Source organism: Solanum tuberosum, unplaced genomic scaffold (genome assembly GCF_000226075.1).
Source record: "Solanum tuberosum cultivar DM 1-3 516 R44 unplaced genomic scaffold, SolTub_3.0 scf00155, whole genome shotgun sequence".
Lineage (NCBI taxonomy): Eukaryota > Viridiplantae > Streptophyta > Magnoliopsida > Solanales > Solanaceae > Solanum > Solanum tuberosum.
In genome coordinates, this window is record NW_006239081.1 from 529431 (window position 1) to 544649 (window position 15219).

The following is a 15219-nucleotide window of genomic DNA, read 5'->3' on the forward strand; positions in this document are numbered from 1 at the left end:
GAGCTTTCACATTAATTTACCTCATTGAATACTTATATGGTGTAGACAAAAAATGTCAGGCGCCACACGAACTAATTGGTGGACGACAAAAAGGAAAAATAAACTTTTTATAGAAGCTTTATTGGTTGTTTATGATATTGACATTCCTACTATTCCAAACATGTTTAAATTATGCATTTAATCTTCATAAAATTAATTATTTTTTAAAAAAAAAATAAAAAAAATTGGTCAATTGATGAGTGAGTATTCAACTTGTAGTTTTCATCTTTTCTTTTCTTTTTTGAAAAAAGAATTTGATTCATTGGAAAAGTTTTCTTTCTTTTAATGAGTATCATTCAATAATAATAGGAGAAAAGTTATGTAATGCTTTATTATGATTCGAGACATCAAAAATTTTAAGACAAAGACTATTAAGATAACACGTAATTTTCATCTTTTTTCATGTGGAAAAAAGTTGATACATCGAAGAAGTTATCTCTTTCACTAATAAAACAAGTTGAAAATCAAGAGCTAAAATCAACCGACGCTTTCATTTTTCAGAAATATTATATAAAAATAATTAGCGATTTGGACTCGAAACCAAGTATTTGATTACAATGACATTGAACAATTCTACCATTAGACTATGGATACTTTTTGATGAAATACTTCTGGTGTTTTTATTTGTACTCTTCAATTGCCTTTTGCACTTCAAGGTTCATCGATTTTCATATAAAATAATTGGTAATATAATTGTCAATTTTCCTTCTTCAAAATTTTTACTCGTAAAAATAACCGACATTCGTCTGTAAATTTTCTTAAAAGTCCTTCGATGTTCTTTATAAAAGTATCATATGATAGTACGGAAAGAAAAATTATATATAGGAAAAGTGATTTCCTTTCTCTTTACAAGTATCATGCAATATCGCAAAAAACAAAAAAAGTTTCGTAATGCTCTATTATTTTCAGACATTAAATTCTTGAGATAAAGACTACAAGAAATCAATAAGAGATGGGTCAGCTCATAAATTTTATCTTTTCCATTTGAAAAAATTGGAAAAGTTTATTTTTTTCTTCTTTTCTATAATCAGTATCCGAGCCAACTTGCACGCATAATACTCAATCATTTCTCTTTATAAGTACTATTTGATAGCACAATATTTAAAGCTATGTAATGCTCTATTAGTTGAGACATAAAAATTAGGACATCAAAGTTATTGTTCCATAAAATTGCACGTTTTTACCCTTCAAATAAACTGGTTTTAAATTGAGCCTCCCTTGAATACAGGCCTAAATTATGCATGTAAAAGTTTAAAAAGTAATGGACTTGAGAGAATTAGCAAAGTGAAAAAACATGTATAACACTAATATCAGCTGATAGTTTTAACACTTCAAAAGTCTCAGTTACAACTATAGGGTGTTGAGACTCAGATGAGCAAAATGTAGACTAATTTGATGCGAGCAATAGATACATGTGATTCCTTGCTAAGTCTATCAAAAAAGGAGCTCCGGGACAATCGTCTTCTCTGTATAATATCAACGCAATTCAAAACTTGAAGGAAAACCTAAGAGGACTGCGTTTAAAGCATAATCCTTTCACATGAAGCTACTCATCGTATGAAGTTTCCTATCATGAAGCTGATAAATAGAAGTTACTTGTTATGAGTAGCCCTTTATTGCCAGGGATTCTTCTTTTGAGTTGCACTTCTTTTCGAACTAGTAGAAGTAGCTTTCTGCAAATATTCACAAGAATAGTACTGGAGTCAGATATCTAAAGTTGCATGTATTTCAGAAACAGAGGAGTCCAGACATACCGATTTAGACTTCTTTGTCTTTCCACGGATTCTGTTCTTGGGAGGTTTTAATTTGTATAACCGAACCATCCAGTGGTGAGTGGTAAATACCTGCATACAAACAATGTACCAGATGGTGAATAATTTCTGGTTCACTACGTTGCATGAATTAGTATTCTTTACGGTAGGCTATCCAGAATAGTTATATGTGTTGAGAAAAGAATTTAAAATAGTAATAAAAACGTGCTCTCTCTAACAGTTTAAGATATTAGATGAGATGGTCACACACTTCAATAATATGTATGACCTAATATTTATGAAATTTATTTGCATTTTTAGGCAAGGCCATGGACAACTTTCCTTCAACAGCGCCACATTTATCCAAGCATACGAATAGGGCCATAGTGAGTTGGTGCACAAAAATGCTTTAACAAACTTTTGTTTCTTCATTATCAATTCCCAAAAAGCCAACTTAGAAATCAAAATGATAATTAGTTGACGATTAACTAAACCTTCTCGGAGCTGCAAAGAGTCAACATGATATAGCTTCAAACACACACTGTACTGCTTCACTTAATACACATGTGATTTTCAGCAAATATGATCTCATGCTTACCTCCTCAAAGTGGGTGAGCTTAAAATGTTTCTTTCCAATTTCAGTCCGCCTTACTCTATCGTACCCCTTGCCATCTGTCTCCACAAACCTACAGCACAAGATAGAGATGATGTGAATAATTTGAAGTTAATGTCTGAAGGCCACCAAAACGTAAACTTGCATGTTTTCAAGAATTTAGCACCTGTAATAAGATAGTTTGTACATGAGGGAGTTCAGCATGGTTGGAGTAGCCATAGAGTCAATCCGGTACTGGCCATCTCTCTTTCAAAAGAAAAGGAAATTATAAATGGAATTGAAACTATGAATCTAAGACAAACTCAAACATCAAGTATGTAGCTTACTAGCTCTTAGCCTCTTAGTGACTAAGAGCATGAACTTAATAAACAGATATAAAACATGCAATAAGACGATAAGAAAGAATTGGTGTAGCTCTTAGTGCCTAAGAGAAATGAACTTGATAAACAATTATAAATGGCTCGAATATTGGTTTAACTCTTAAAGAAAGGAAACTGCATCCTATGATAACCATATCAGGAGTTATCTACTTGTATTAGCCATAATCTGGAAATTGCAAATGAATACGATTATATAATCACGACATAAGAGCCTGAAAATGTTCCAGAAGGAAGATCCTTAATCAGCCTAGGACTTGCCTCATAAAATATATTATTAAAGAAGCAAAAAATATCCTCAATGTTTGCTCATTGAAGTAAAATATCAATGGCAACTACATCAATTCAGAAACAAAGAACAGTCAAGTAGTTGATCACAAAAAGAAGGTAGCTAAAGGACAGTAACACACCAGATAATCAGGTTCCTTGATATGAGGGAAGACACCTCCACCAATTCTAACCATCCAGAGGAACTTGTTGATATCATCACTGGGATACCCAACAAGACCTGAAGTTGATGGTAGGGATTAGACTTGAAGGCTATTGCAAAACAATAAGTCTTGATTGAGTTAAAGTACCAACCTCCAAAGACAACAAGAACATATTTTACATCCAAAGAGTTGAAGATCTCCCAGGCTGCTTTTTCAGGAGAGGACATGGCTGTACCAACTGTTGCAATATGTGTATTGTTCCAGGTGTTATTATCAACAATAACAGTGCGATTGGCCATGGCAGTAGTCTGATAGCCATAGTCCCACCATGATGCCACCTGAAAAGAGTTGGCAGAATACCACATACATCAGGTGTTTGCATGGGCGCACACACACACACACACGTATGTGGCAAGAAAATAACTACAAACAGTGAATAATTACATGGGTAAGAGATTTGCAACGGAAGCAACAAAGTAAGAAACCATTTTAATCACATTCAAACAATATTTAATTTTGATTCAAATGCATAAATTTAAGTTTAAATTTTAGATCTAGTGACTAACCTGCTCATACTATATTTCTAATTTCACATCTCTAATCACTAACATTGGCATTTCCTAAAATGTATTGTTTGGCCTTATTGTTGTGTGCCTTCTTTTTCAAGAAGGAACCTTTTTTAATTAAGGATTTGAAGAAGGAACTTATGGACCTTATAAATTTAATCTAATATAAGATATAATAACTAAATAATATAAGCTGTTGGTTGGCTGGTGTTTGCCAAGATGCATGCCTCAGCACCTTCACTGAAGCACCACATAAGTCAAGGAAGCCACAGTTTGCAATTTGCAGTCCGCCTATCCACGTCACATGGCTAAAGTAAGCTTCATGTACACTTTTGAAAGAATGGTTTACATTAGTTAAATATGAAGCCAACTCCAAAAAAAAAAGTTTCAACATCAGCTGTGAGGGTCTAATTACTCACTGAATGTTAATTGGGTTTGAACAGCAATCTTTTAGATCATATCATGCATTCTCTAGTATTCCATCTATTTAGAAGAAGAAAAACCAATACAATCTTGGCTAGTATTCCGCCAATAAGCTCTTCCAGTTAATAATAATTACCTAAGAATTATCTAAATTATATTTTCAGCTGGTACAAGTTACCAAGTGACGTTGAAATTTTAGACAGAAAATATACTTTAAGCAAAGTAAAAACCAAATTCTTGGCCACCATAACAATATTCTACTGCACCATCATAAAAATTAAATAACTGCACCGTCACCACACCCATTCCAAAAGTAAACCAGAATTTGTGCATAAAGGAAACCAAATTGCAAATTCTAGAACCATCTCATCAACAAAAGGAAACAATAAAATCAAGAGAAAGGAGATAAGAACTCACTTTATCATCTACATCAGTATTGTGGCTCAACCAGGCATAAGCCTCTCTGAAGTCATCAAAAACATGAAGTCCATCATGCGACTGTGATGTTAGTACAATAGAAGGAGCTGAGTAAGCTTCCGCAGCTGCCCAGACACAATGAACCTATAAGGAAATTTATTTTCCGATTAAGTCAACAAGGAAATAAAATTACAATACCTTTACCTTTTCTCTCAAAAAAGACGACAAAAAAATATAGGAGCAAAAAGCTTTTAAAAAGGTTGCAAGGAAATATGAGTACTTGAAGAAATGCAAATGTCATAAGGTATTTCATTAGTTCATACGGAATTTAGGTAACACTTTTCAGTTTGCTATGGCACAGAAATATACAACTTAAAATAACTGTTTAACTGTTAGTGATCAACATAGGACACATGTTCCTAATCATTCTCTGGGAACCGTTCCCACTGAAAGCAATTGTTACTCACAGCTAAGTTGGGTAGCCTGTTGGATCATTTCATGTGTCTGAGGTAGTCAATCATCCTACGGTACAGAAGCTCGAGATGGACTGTGTTCTTCTAAATTTTTTGGTACAAATCAGAATATATTGATGATCTGGACTCAATTCTAGAAGTTTTAGACTCCTGGTGAGAAGAACAAGGATTATAACTAGATTTTCTTGTTGCAACACCCACATATTGGTTTCTAGTACAAAGATGATTATAATTATACACTGAAATATGTTGCCTTCTCAAAAAAAATCATACTACAATCCCTTCTTTCAAAAATCTGTGTATCTGTGTATGCACTTAATTTACTGATCCAAGTTACTTGTCAGACTTAGAACTGACATCTATCTATAAAGGAATGCACTACTAAAGTTAACTAACTTGTGCTGACGAAGGACATAATTGAATTTGATCACTAGTTTTCTCCAATTCAAGATAGATCAAATTAATTCCTTCCACTCTTTCCCTTATATACCCAGAAACAGCAACTAGGAGTAGTGATGGCGGACAGATGAATGGAAAGGGAGATAGCATCCAGATTGCCAAGCGATGATGGGAAATTCTTCTTTCTTGAGGAAAAACGAAAGGGTGTGTGCCTTACTCAGAGGGATAGAATCCCCCAAATATTAGTAATGTGACATCCCTGAGCCAAGCATGGATCATCATCTAACAATTGAATTTGAAGCTTGTCTAGTCTTAAGAGCAAGCTTTCTCCAAGTAACATAGTTAGGGAATCAAAAGAAAAAAGTAGCAATTAAGAATTGTAGCGATAAAAAAAATAAACATAAGATGTATCATTTATCAGCAAGGAAAAGAAAAAGAGTTTAATTCCATGTATAAACATAATAAAGGAATTACTAAATGGGACTGATACAGCTGCAAGTAGTTCAATCAGGACAGAGCAAAGGTACATACCACATAAAAGGCACCCAGCAATATAAGTAATAGAATAGCAACAACAGAAGCCTCCATGGGTAACATCAAAAGCCTCTTCTCACTTTTTTTAGTAGCAATGGGAGCTTTTTCAACATTCTCCTTTTCTTTCTTCTTTTTTCTCGAAGTTTTTTCCTTTGGGAGTTCTTCATTTCTATCAGGCTTCACCACATCATTCTGTGTAACCCCATCAACATTATCCCCTGCCTTGATGGTGAATAAAATGACAAGAACTAGTTCAGAATTATCAAAATAGCCAACGATTGGCATTACCTATCGAAGAACAACAAAGACACTTACATCAGCCTGTTTTCCAATTGATGCAAATTTGATTGATCGAGTAAACACACCAAAAGCTGATGATAGAGCAATTCCAGACATTATACATGCCGCTGGGGCCAGTACAAGCATTAGGCGGACCTGTGTTTCAGCAAATGGAATGACGTTCAGAAAATGGTGAGCTTAAACGAAACAGAAGAAAGAGGCAGAAAATCTTGAAATCCTTACCATAACACCAGAAAAGTACACTGAAGTCACTAAATAAAGAATCACAAAGGAGCTAGCATCAGTCAGGGGCAAAAAGCATGCCTACACATGCCAAAAGTAAGATTAATTGGAAGCTCAACAAAGATCAAATTAACATGAGAAAGTCCAGATAAATGGAGCTGAAAATTGACACTTACAATAATGCCTGCGGGGACCAAAAATGCTAATACATTTATGTCCATAAAGTAAGAAGGCCAAGTAGGTGGTTGATGTTCACTAACACTGGCAATAATTGGTATATACTTGCTCGCATAAGTTCTGTCTCAATTCAAAGAAAAGTAAAAACAGAAAGTTGCTTCAGTACATTGGTTGCATGGGAAAATATAGGTACAAAAAGCGCTATGGCCCCGGAGAATCATCACAAACTAATAATCAATGAGATAAGAATTTTGGAATCCTAAAATCTCCTAGAAGCAACTCCCCCAGAATTTAACAAGGGAAAAAACTCGAAAAAGCACAAAGTAGAAATGACAAGATTTTTTAAGAGTGAATGGCAGCAGGGGCTTTAGCTACAAGTAAGAAGGTAAGCTCACAATTTACTTTTTATATAGATGATTGGGTGTCTGTAGGAGAAAATCATGTATTTGTGTAAGATTTTCTAGTTTTTGGTATAGTTCTTGTATACGGGCTAGTTAACGCCATTTTATTAATAATATTCTTACTTTATCAACAAAAAAAAAAGGTAAGCTCACAATTTAAAGAAAATCAAAAAATATAAAGCATTTATGAATGGAGTACTTTTAACATAAAAATGCTCTTAATAATGCTTGTTTCTACATCCAACAGTCCAAAAAATACATCATTAGAATGCAATTTCAACAAGCCAATTGAAAGATAAGTTCAATTTTAAAAATTATTTTCACTTTTGATTCTTCATCTATCAAAAAGAAGTAACAGGCATAATTCAACTTAAAAGAAGTAAACATTCATAATTTGCTTTTTCTTGTAATTATTTCACAGCACCTTCTTGCTGAAGATATCAATACTATATCTTTAACTATCAAAAGGAGTAACATGCATAAATCAATTTCAAAAAATTGCTTAGGAAACTGTGATAATTAAAACAGAATCATTACTCCTATTTCTAAAACAATCAAAATAATAATGGAAGAACAGAATATGAATCAGAGGTTTAGAAATAAAGAAAACAGAATTGTACTAAGAGACATAGAAGATAAGAAGCCCAAAAAGGGTAGCAAAAGAAGATCGTATAAATTCAAAGGAAGAAAGAATCATCATAGAGAAGAAAAAATAAATCAAGAGAAGTTGAGTCAGCTGTAGACGGAGAGTAGTTGCCTGGCAAGGTAGAAAGAAGACGATAACACAGACAACGAGGAGAAAACCGAAGTGTACTTGGAGAGGAGTCCTAACACAAAGATAGCAAAAGCTATTTCTCCTATTTTCTCTTTTTCCACCTTTGTAAGTGAAATTCAAAAAATAGATCGTTTTTTGCGCACATTCCACTATCTCAAGCGTGCACTTCTTAAAATCACATTACTTACGAATGAGAAGCGATAAACACTCACTTCATGTTTAAACGCTGGGGCAATCACTCCTAACAACACTGGCCTTAAATGGGGTTGCATGAAAATCAATCAAACCTCTTGATATTTATGATTCAACATCATTATCGTCACGGCAAAAATCTTCATAACTAACACCACACAGATTCTTTTGGCACGTAATAGAGGCATCTGTGAATGCAGGAGAAGCATGGGTTTATGAAGATCACAATTTGTTTCTACAAGGCTCGTGCACGATCATCTCATAATCAGGTTATGCAAGTTCCTTGGGAGCTTAGTACCAAGACCTAAATGTTATCTGCACTGTTAAAGGACCACAGAGAACTGCAGTATATGTTACAATCACATTAAGCTCTCCAGACGCCCAAATGAAATAATTCATATTTGGTCATCTGCTTCAAGATATTGGATTCTGTGAACCAATGTGCATCAGAGATCACAAGTCGCAACTTTATCTAGAAAATGTCACTAGATTTTCTTTAGAGAAAATAGAAGTACGATATCAATGTGTCCACCTTTTATGGTAGAAAACTAAAGAAAATGTAAAATAAGCATATAAGATGACAACATGATTCATAAAGCAAGGAGCATACGGATCAAGCAGACTAAGGCTTCGTCCACTCCATCCCTTTGTTGGGCTAGAGGCAACAAGCGCAACTAGCACAGCTACCATAGCGCAGCAAACAATCCTGAATAACAAAAGAAGAAGCAATCATCACTGGAACAAATAACAGAATTGAAAACAGAAATAAATTAATGAATGGGGGCTGATCCAATTAATTATATTAATCCATGTCCACTAGGCATCAATATAACAAGCTATTCATATAAATTAGAGGAGCTTACAAGCCTGCAGATACAACAAGAGTCACAGCTACTTTGAACATTTTTGGTGTGAGCATCCCTTTGATGTAATAGACAAGCCCCACAACATTGAGAATTAGGAACACCTGTACATAGCCACCAGAGATTTCAGTGCACATGGGGGTGGCAAAATCAGCCCACGAAAACATGATTCGCCCCACTTTGACTTGCCCAACTCAGCCCATCTAAAAGATGGACCGGTTTGGGCTAAATATCTAGCCTAAATTGATCCATGAGAAACCTTGTCAAAGAAAATAAGAAAATAAATTTTTTGTTTGATATATATTAGTATAGTTACAATAAGGAAAAAAAGGTTCTATTAGTTTTGTTTAGACTATCTCAACCCAAAAAACCTTTGGCCAGGTTAATGAATGGCCATTTATTAAGTCATCTCATTTTAACCCACTAAATTCAGCCCACCCGGCCCACATTTGACACCCTTAAGTGCACATGTCAATTTAATTAGGACCCAAAAATGTCCATAATATTACTAAAACACAGAATATTACTCTGTATCCTAGCTATCATCACATATATAATCTTTTAATTTTCATTTACAAGTGCTTTTTGGTAACTTCCTAATTCCTTTTTCTAACAATGATGAAGACTAGGCCTAATCATTTGACCCCTTTATAGAAGCTGATAATCACAAAGCATAGTAGAATAAGACGTAGACTGGTATAGTGTTAAACACTCTGTTTAATCTAATTCTCCTGCACCACATATTAAAAGGGCTTAACTTTGACTTAGAGAGATTGAAGTAGTTCGTGCTTGTATATTAACTGTGACTGAGAGCAAACGTAGAAATAGTGTATACTTTTAAATGAATTTAAACATTTAATCTCATCAAGTGATACCGCACACATGAAATGAAATTAATATATTAGCTATTTGTTTAAAAGGCTTTTCACTAAGTAAAAAGAATTTTTACATGTACTAAGAAACGATGCGCGGATGGAGACGAAGGGAGTGGTAATGAAATAGTAAGTAGTAACATAGCCAATCATTATATGCAACCCAGCCTCAATGCAACAAGCTGTTTTCAGCTTGATGATTTTAATATCCTCAACACTTCAATCATGCATTAAGGAAAGCCAAGGCTATTTCAAGGAAATATGGTGGTACTTTGAGAATATCTAAAATTAAGTAGGTAATATGCAAGAACACATCATCAATCATATATTCCAACCATGACTTTACTACTAAAAAGAGTAGAAATGACCTTACCAGAAATGAGGCAAAATGTTCTGATGTCATTACTGCATTAAAACCTACAACAGGCACCAAAGCAGCCAATAATGTTCCCAAGATAACCTGCACCCATATCCCAGATGGTTAGAAGAATAACACAAACTCAACTTTGTAGAAAAAATTGTAAATGGGAATATATTCAAACTAGAAGATTTTAAGGCCTTGATGAAGGAAATTTACTCATTCATTGAATGCTTTTAGCAATTTTCCTTCGCAAAGTTTCGCTGATAATTTTTTGTTAAAAACAAAAGGATTGATCATTAAACAACAATCAAAATCCATGTTCAAAAAGACTGCAGGAATCTCATAAGGGACAAGGTTATCACCAGTTATTACTTATTGTTCTATCGTGCTAAAAACTGATGGTGTTTCGGTTATCAAGCACTAACACAGGTGACGATTACACTTCTTTTTTTTTTTGGTAAAGACGATTACACATTTTTTCATTTAAAAATGTGATATTTCAAATGAATGAAGGTCGCCTTTTTAAAGCTTATAAAAAATTTAGGTTCACAAAACTATGTAGTTAATAATTACTCAATAAAATACTTTCTTAGTAGAAATGAGAAGAGAATGCTCCCACCAGGCTATCATATAAATAATTTCTTGCTTGTACAGAATATTTTTTGATTTTGCCCAATTTTTTTCCTTTTGACAAACTCATTTATGAGAAAAAAGAATAGGCAAACTTTTTTCCCAAAATAGCAGACTCATATAAAAAATTGAACAAAAGAAACCAACTGAAAAAACTGAAGTGAACAATTTATGGTTTAGTTTCAGTTTTCTCATGCATTAACCGAAATAACTGAACTGGAAAATGGAAAATTGAACCGACCGTTGCCCACCCCTAATTAACACTACAACTTGTTTATCAATAAGTTTCCCAGATACTAGTACTTACCAATGGAGCATAGGCAATATAAAGCCGTGAAGAATAACGCCCAGTTACGATGCAAAGTAGGGCATGCATTGGAATAAGGTTGATAATAAAGGTATATCCTCCCCAGGAGCAAACCTGAAAGAGTATGGAAATACAATAAATTTGACGGAAAAGATATGGTAAAGAAGGGAATGAAAGGCAAAATTAACAATCACCATGGAGGAAGTAAATGCCTACCATGTAAAAGTATGACAAGGCATTTAGAGTAGCATAAAAGAGGGACCCTGTGTTCAGTGTCTGCACCAAAAATTCACCATCATTGCACAACGTGAAAATGGAACACAAAAATCTTAACAATAGAAGGATAGTCCCGGGAAATATTGCATTAACACCACTAAGTTAAAAGCTGAACATCATCATGTAAACTGAACCTTTATATAGAGATAGAAAGTGAAGATCAACGCAAATATGGCCACAGCTTCATTGTCATAGCTGCCGGCCACTGATCGAGATATATATGATGGAACCTGCAGGCAGCATGAAAATGAAATTCACCACATTAAAGAAGTACACTAGCAATTTGATTTCTTTTTGGAACAAAAGGTTACTCCAGATGGCCAAATATGTTGTAAAGCCAAAACAAAATGCTACTTTATCTTGAATAAGCTAATATGCAAAGGCCACATTTTAGAGTCATCAGATGAAAATGTGTGCAAGAGAATTTACCATGGCCAAAAGAGCTGCAGCAGTTAGTCCAGCCCCAGCCCCTTTAACTTCCTACAAAAGCAGAATCGTATGGCTTAGAGCTCTCGCTTCACAACAGAGACAATTTTTAGGTTGCTACACATCCAAGAGAACAAAAGAAACAAGAAGTATCTACTTCATTTTGGTAAAAGTAAAAAAAAAAATGTAATCAAACCAGAGAACAAACCTTTGTCAGAAGGTATGTTGCCCAAGCAGCAAAGGCAGAGAATGTAGGAGCAGTAAACACACAAACAGTTTCCACAGAAAGAGGAATATTCAAGGAATTAAGTATCCTGCCAACAAACATATATGTACTCCGTTATTCCTTTGGGTGCTGAAACAGATCAGTTCATAAAATTAAACACACAACAAAGATTCCTATAATTTGAAGAGTGGCAACTAGAAAAATAATGATCTGTAATACACACCACCACAAAGTGCCAGCAGTCAATGTCAGTCCAGGGTAAACAGTTCCACCAATCACTCGTCCAAGTGGATACCTATCAGACAAGGAAACCTTAATTACCAGTCATTTTCAATTAAGAAACTACAAGTCATGACAACATTGTCTGGAATAATTAATTCACTCCTACAATCATAATTACCACGTCCGATCATCAAACCAATTCCAGAAGTCGTAAATTCCATTCTTTGTCAGAAACTGCAATTGGCATAGCATGGTTATATTTCACATAGTTTTGTGGTACTGACAAACATATGTATGATAGTAAAATAGCAATAATAATATGATATGATCATTATCACCATCCAAGGAAATACTCTACAAGAACGGAACAGCTTCATGATCAAAGATATCGAAAATTGATGGCAAGCAACAGGTTCATGATCAAAGATATCCAAGATTAGCACCACAAATTGACAGTGTAAAATGTGAAGAATCTAGAAGAATATGATGACCAAAAGTGATGACCTAAAACAATATTTTTATAGGATTGCTTTGTCAAAACACTAGGAAGGAACATTAAAGTTCATCTAACCTACTATAAGGTCAGTTTAGTTTCAACGGACATCATACTTCCTAAAACCAGTATGTTTTCTTTTTTTTTGGATAATCAAATTATTACAATTAACTGCACTATACTGATAGATGATTCTAGTTAAGAAGCTCATATTAACTTGCAAATTGTCTAATTCCATTACTCCAAAGAGGAAATAAGTTTTCTCTTGCCAGTTCTTCTAAAGTACCCAATTTTCTGGTTTCCATGAATAATAGTGTAATTAATGGAAAGAATGGCCCAGTTTTTGCCCCCTGAACTAGAAATTCTAACCAACACCTACTGAACGTAAATTCACATAATAATAAGACCTATGTAGTTTTGTGAGGAATATAAATATGCATTTAAGGGGGCAGAGAGTACCCAGATGGAGTCACATACTTAGCAACTTAGATTATTTTCCTATTTAAGTTGTATGTTATAAAGTTGATGCTAGAATAGCTCATAGAGATATTATAGATAGTTATTAAAGTTGATCTGAGAATCAACTCGAGCGTCCAATAAGAGTTGATTGAATGTACAAGTTCACACTTGGTTGAATAGAAAACTTATATTTGACCAAAATATACATAATGGACTTAATTATGATATTGATAAGTAAACGCATCTTTAGCTTCTATGAGCTACCATCATGTCTATCCTGGAATTAAATTAAGGACAGTACAATTTTCGTGAACCTATCGTTATTGATAGTACACAAGGTGCCGCTAAAATGACACCGTCAATATAGTTCTAATTACTCAGGGTCTCAGCCCATTCCGTTTAAGTACCCAATGAATGGGCAACGTTATTGAGATAAGATTGAAATTCTATTGGAATTTTTTTTTTAATAGAATAGATTCAAAACTAAATTTACCTTTTTTTTGAATGGTTTTAACTTCTTATAGTATAAAAAACTCACCCAATGATACCTTTTAGAAGATATTGTAGCATATAGAAGAGTGTGAAGAAAAAACCACATGGATAGGTTTAACATTAGAGGCAGCATCAGATGTGTGGTAGGCGCATGTCGTGAGTTCGAAGATTGAACTAGGATGGAACATCACGGCCACGTGAATATTGAGGCATACTTGATTGAATGACTGTGGACTGAGAACAGAACGTATTCTATGTTGATCCTTTTCTGTAGCACCATAACAAAGCGCTCCACACAAAACAATATATAATGCAAATGCATTGACCTGCTTAAATTGCAGCTAATTATGCATTTCACTTCTACATGTTATCAGATCTGTTGTGGTTGTACGTTAAATTCTCGACATGCTTGCCCGAATTCAGCTTAATTCAATTAGTTTTTAAGAGCATTGTCGCGAAAAGAGCAAAACTGCAAGGATCCAGTCCTTGCTCTGTCACTTCCTAATACATTTTAAGCTACTACATATAATCTAAAAGAAATGAACCAATCTATAATGTAAATGCATTGACCTGCTTAAATTGCAGCTAATTATGCATTTCACTTCTACATGTCATCAGATCGGTTGTGGTTGAATGTTAGATTCTCGTCATGCTTGCCCAAATTCAGCTTAATTCAATTAGTTTTTAAGAGCATTGTCGCGAAAAGAGCAAAACTGCAAGGATCCAGTCCTTGCTCTGTCACTTCCTAATACATTTTAAGCTACTACATATAATCTAAAAGAAATGAACCAATCTATAATGTAAATGCATTGACCTGCTTAAATTGCAGCTAATTATGCATTTCACTTCTACATGTTATCAGATCTGTTGTGGTTGTACGTTAAATTCTCGACATGCTTGCCCGAATTCAGCTTAATTCAATTAGTTTTTAGGAGCATTGTCGAGAAAAGAGCAAAAATGTAAGGATCCAGTCCTAGCTCTATCACTTCCTAATACATTTTCTGCTACTACATATAATCTAAATGAAATGAACCAAATACAAATTGCACATCGCAACAATTAAATTAAATACTCGTGAAAAAACAAAATGAAATTCAAACCTGAGTGACTCTATAGTTGAAATAAGGATCGAACTCGTGAATAACACTCTCATACTTAATCACCTGTTGAAAAATATCATAAAAGCAATCAGACCTGATCAAATGTGAAAATGCTGAACAACAGCAACAAATTAAGCATATAAACAATCAGATCTAATTTTCACGTAAAAAAAACAAATAACAGATTAAAATGAGAAGAATTTTACGGAGAAGATACGGATCGAGAAAGCGAGAACTCCAATCAGAATGAGAATGAACAACGAGAACACATTGCCGAAAGCCAAACGTAGGCTCGACGGCGTTACGGTATCTGAAGAGGCCGCCATTAACGGCCAGCTGAAGCTTTTGGAGTTGAAGAGTGAAGTGGTTGTTTTGGGGGGTGGGTGGGGTGTTTAAGGGTTT

At 34.4% G+C, this 15219-nt stretch overlaps 1 protein-coding gene across 1 annotated transcript; it reads right to left on the minus strand.

The window, feature by feature from the left end:
• Window positions 1–1315: 1315 nt before the first annotated feature.
• LOC102601958 (dolichyl-diphosphooligosaccharide--protein glycosyltransferase subunit STT3A) lies at window positions 1316–15219 on the minus strand. Its single transcript, XM_006353422.2, has 23 exons — window positions 15024–15219; window positions 14818–14880; window positions 12452–12507; window positions 12275–12346; window positions 12034–12139; window positions 11829–11879; window positions 11534–11629; window positions 11340–11399; window positions 11124–11237; window positions 10199–10285; window positions 8954–9057; window positions 8701–8796; window positions 6722–6842; window positions 6546–6626; window positions 6339–6458; window positions 6021–6245; window positions 4618–4761; window positions 3363–3549; window positions 3191–3288; window positions 2570–2649; window positions 2389–2476; window positions 1794–1883; window positions 1316–1712 (listed from the first exon to the last, which is right to left on the minus strand). Exons 1-23 carry the CDS (start codon window positions 15141–15143, stop codon window positions 1653–1655), a joined length of 2319 nt encoding a protein of 772 aa, XP_006353484.1. The 5' UTR covers window positions 15144–15219; the 3' UTR covers window positions 1316–1652.

What these genes read in the sequence shown, in the direction of transcription:
- LOC102601958 (XM_006353422.2), bottom strand. Translation starts at nt 15,143, where the DNA reads ATGGCGGCCTCTTCAGATACCGTAACGCCGTCGAGCCTACGTTTGGCT. An exon ending in ATACTGATGTAGATGATAAA is followed by an intron (nt 3,550 to 4,617) that starts GTGAGTTCTTAT and finishes AACTCTTTTCAG; the next exon opens with GTGGCATCATGGTGGGACTA. An exon ending in TCAAGGAACCTGATTATCTG is followed by an intron (nt 2,650 to 3,190) that starts GTGTGTTACTGT and finishes TTCTTTTGAAAG; the next exon opens with AGAGATGGCCAGTACCGGAT.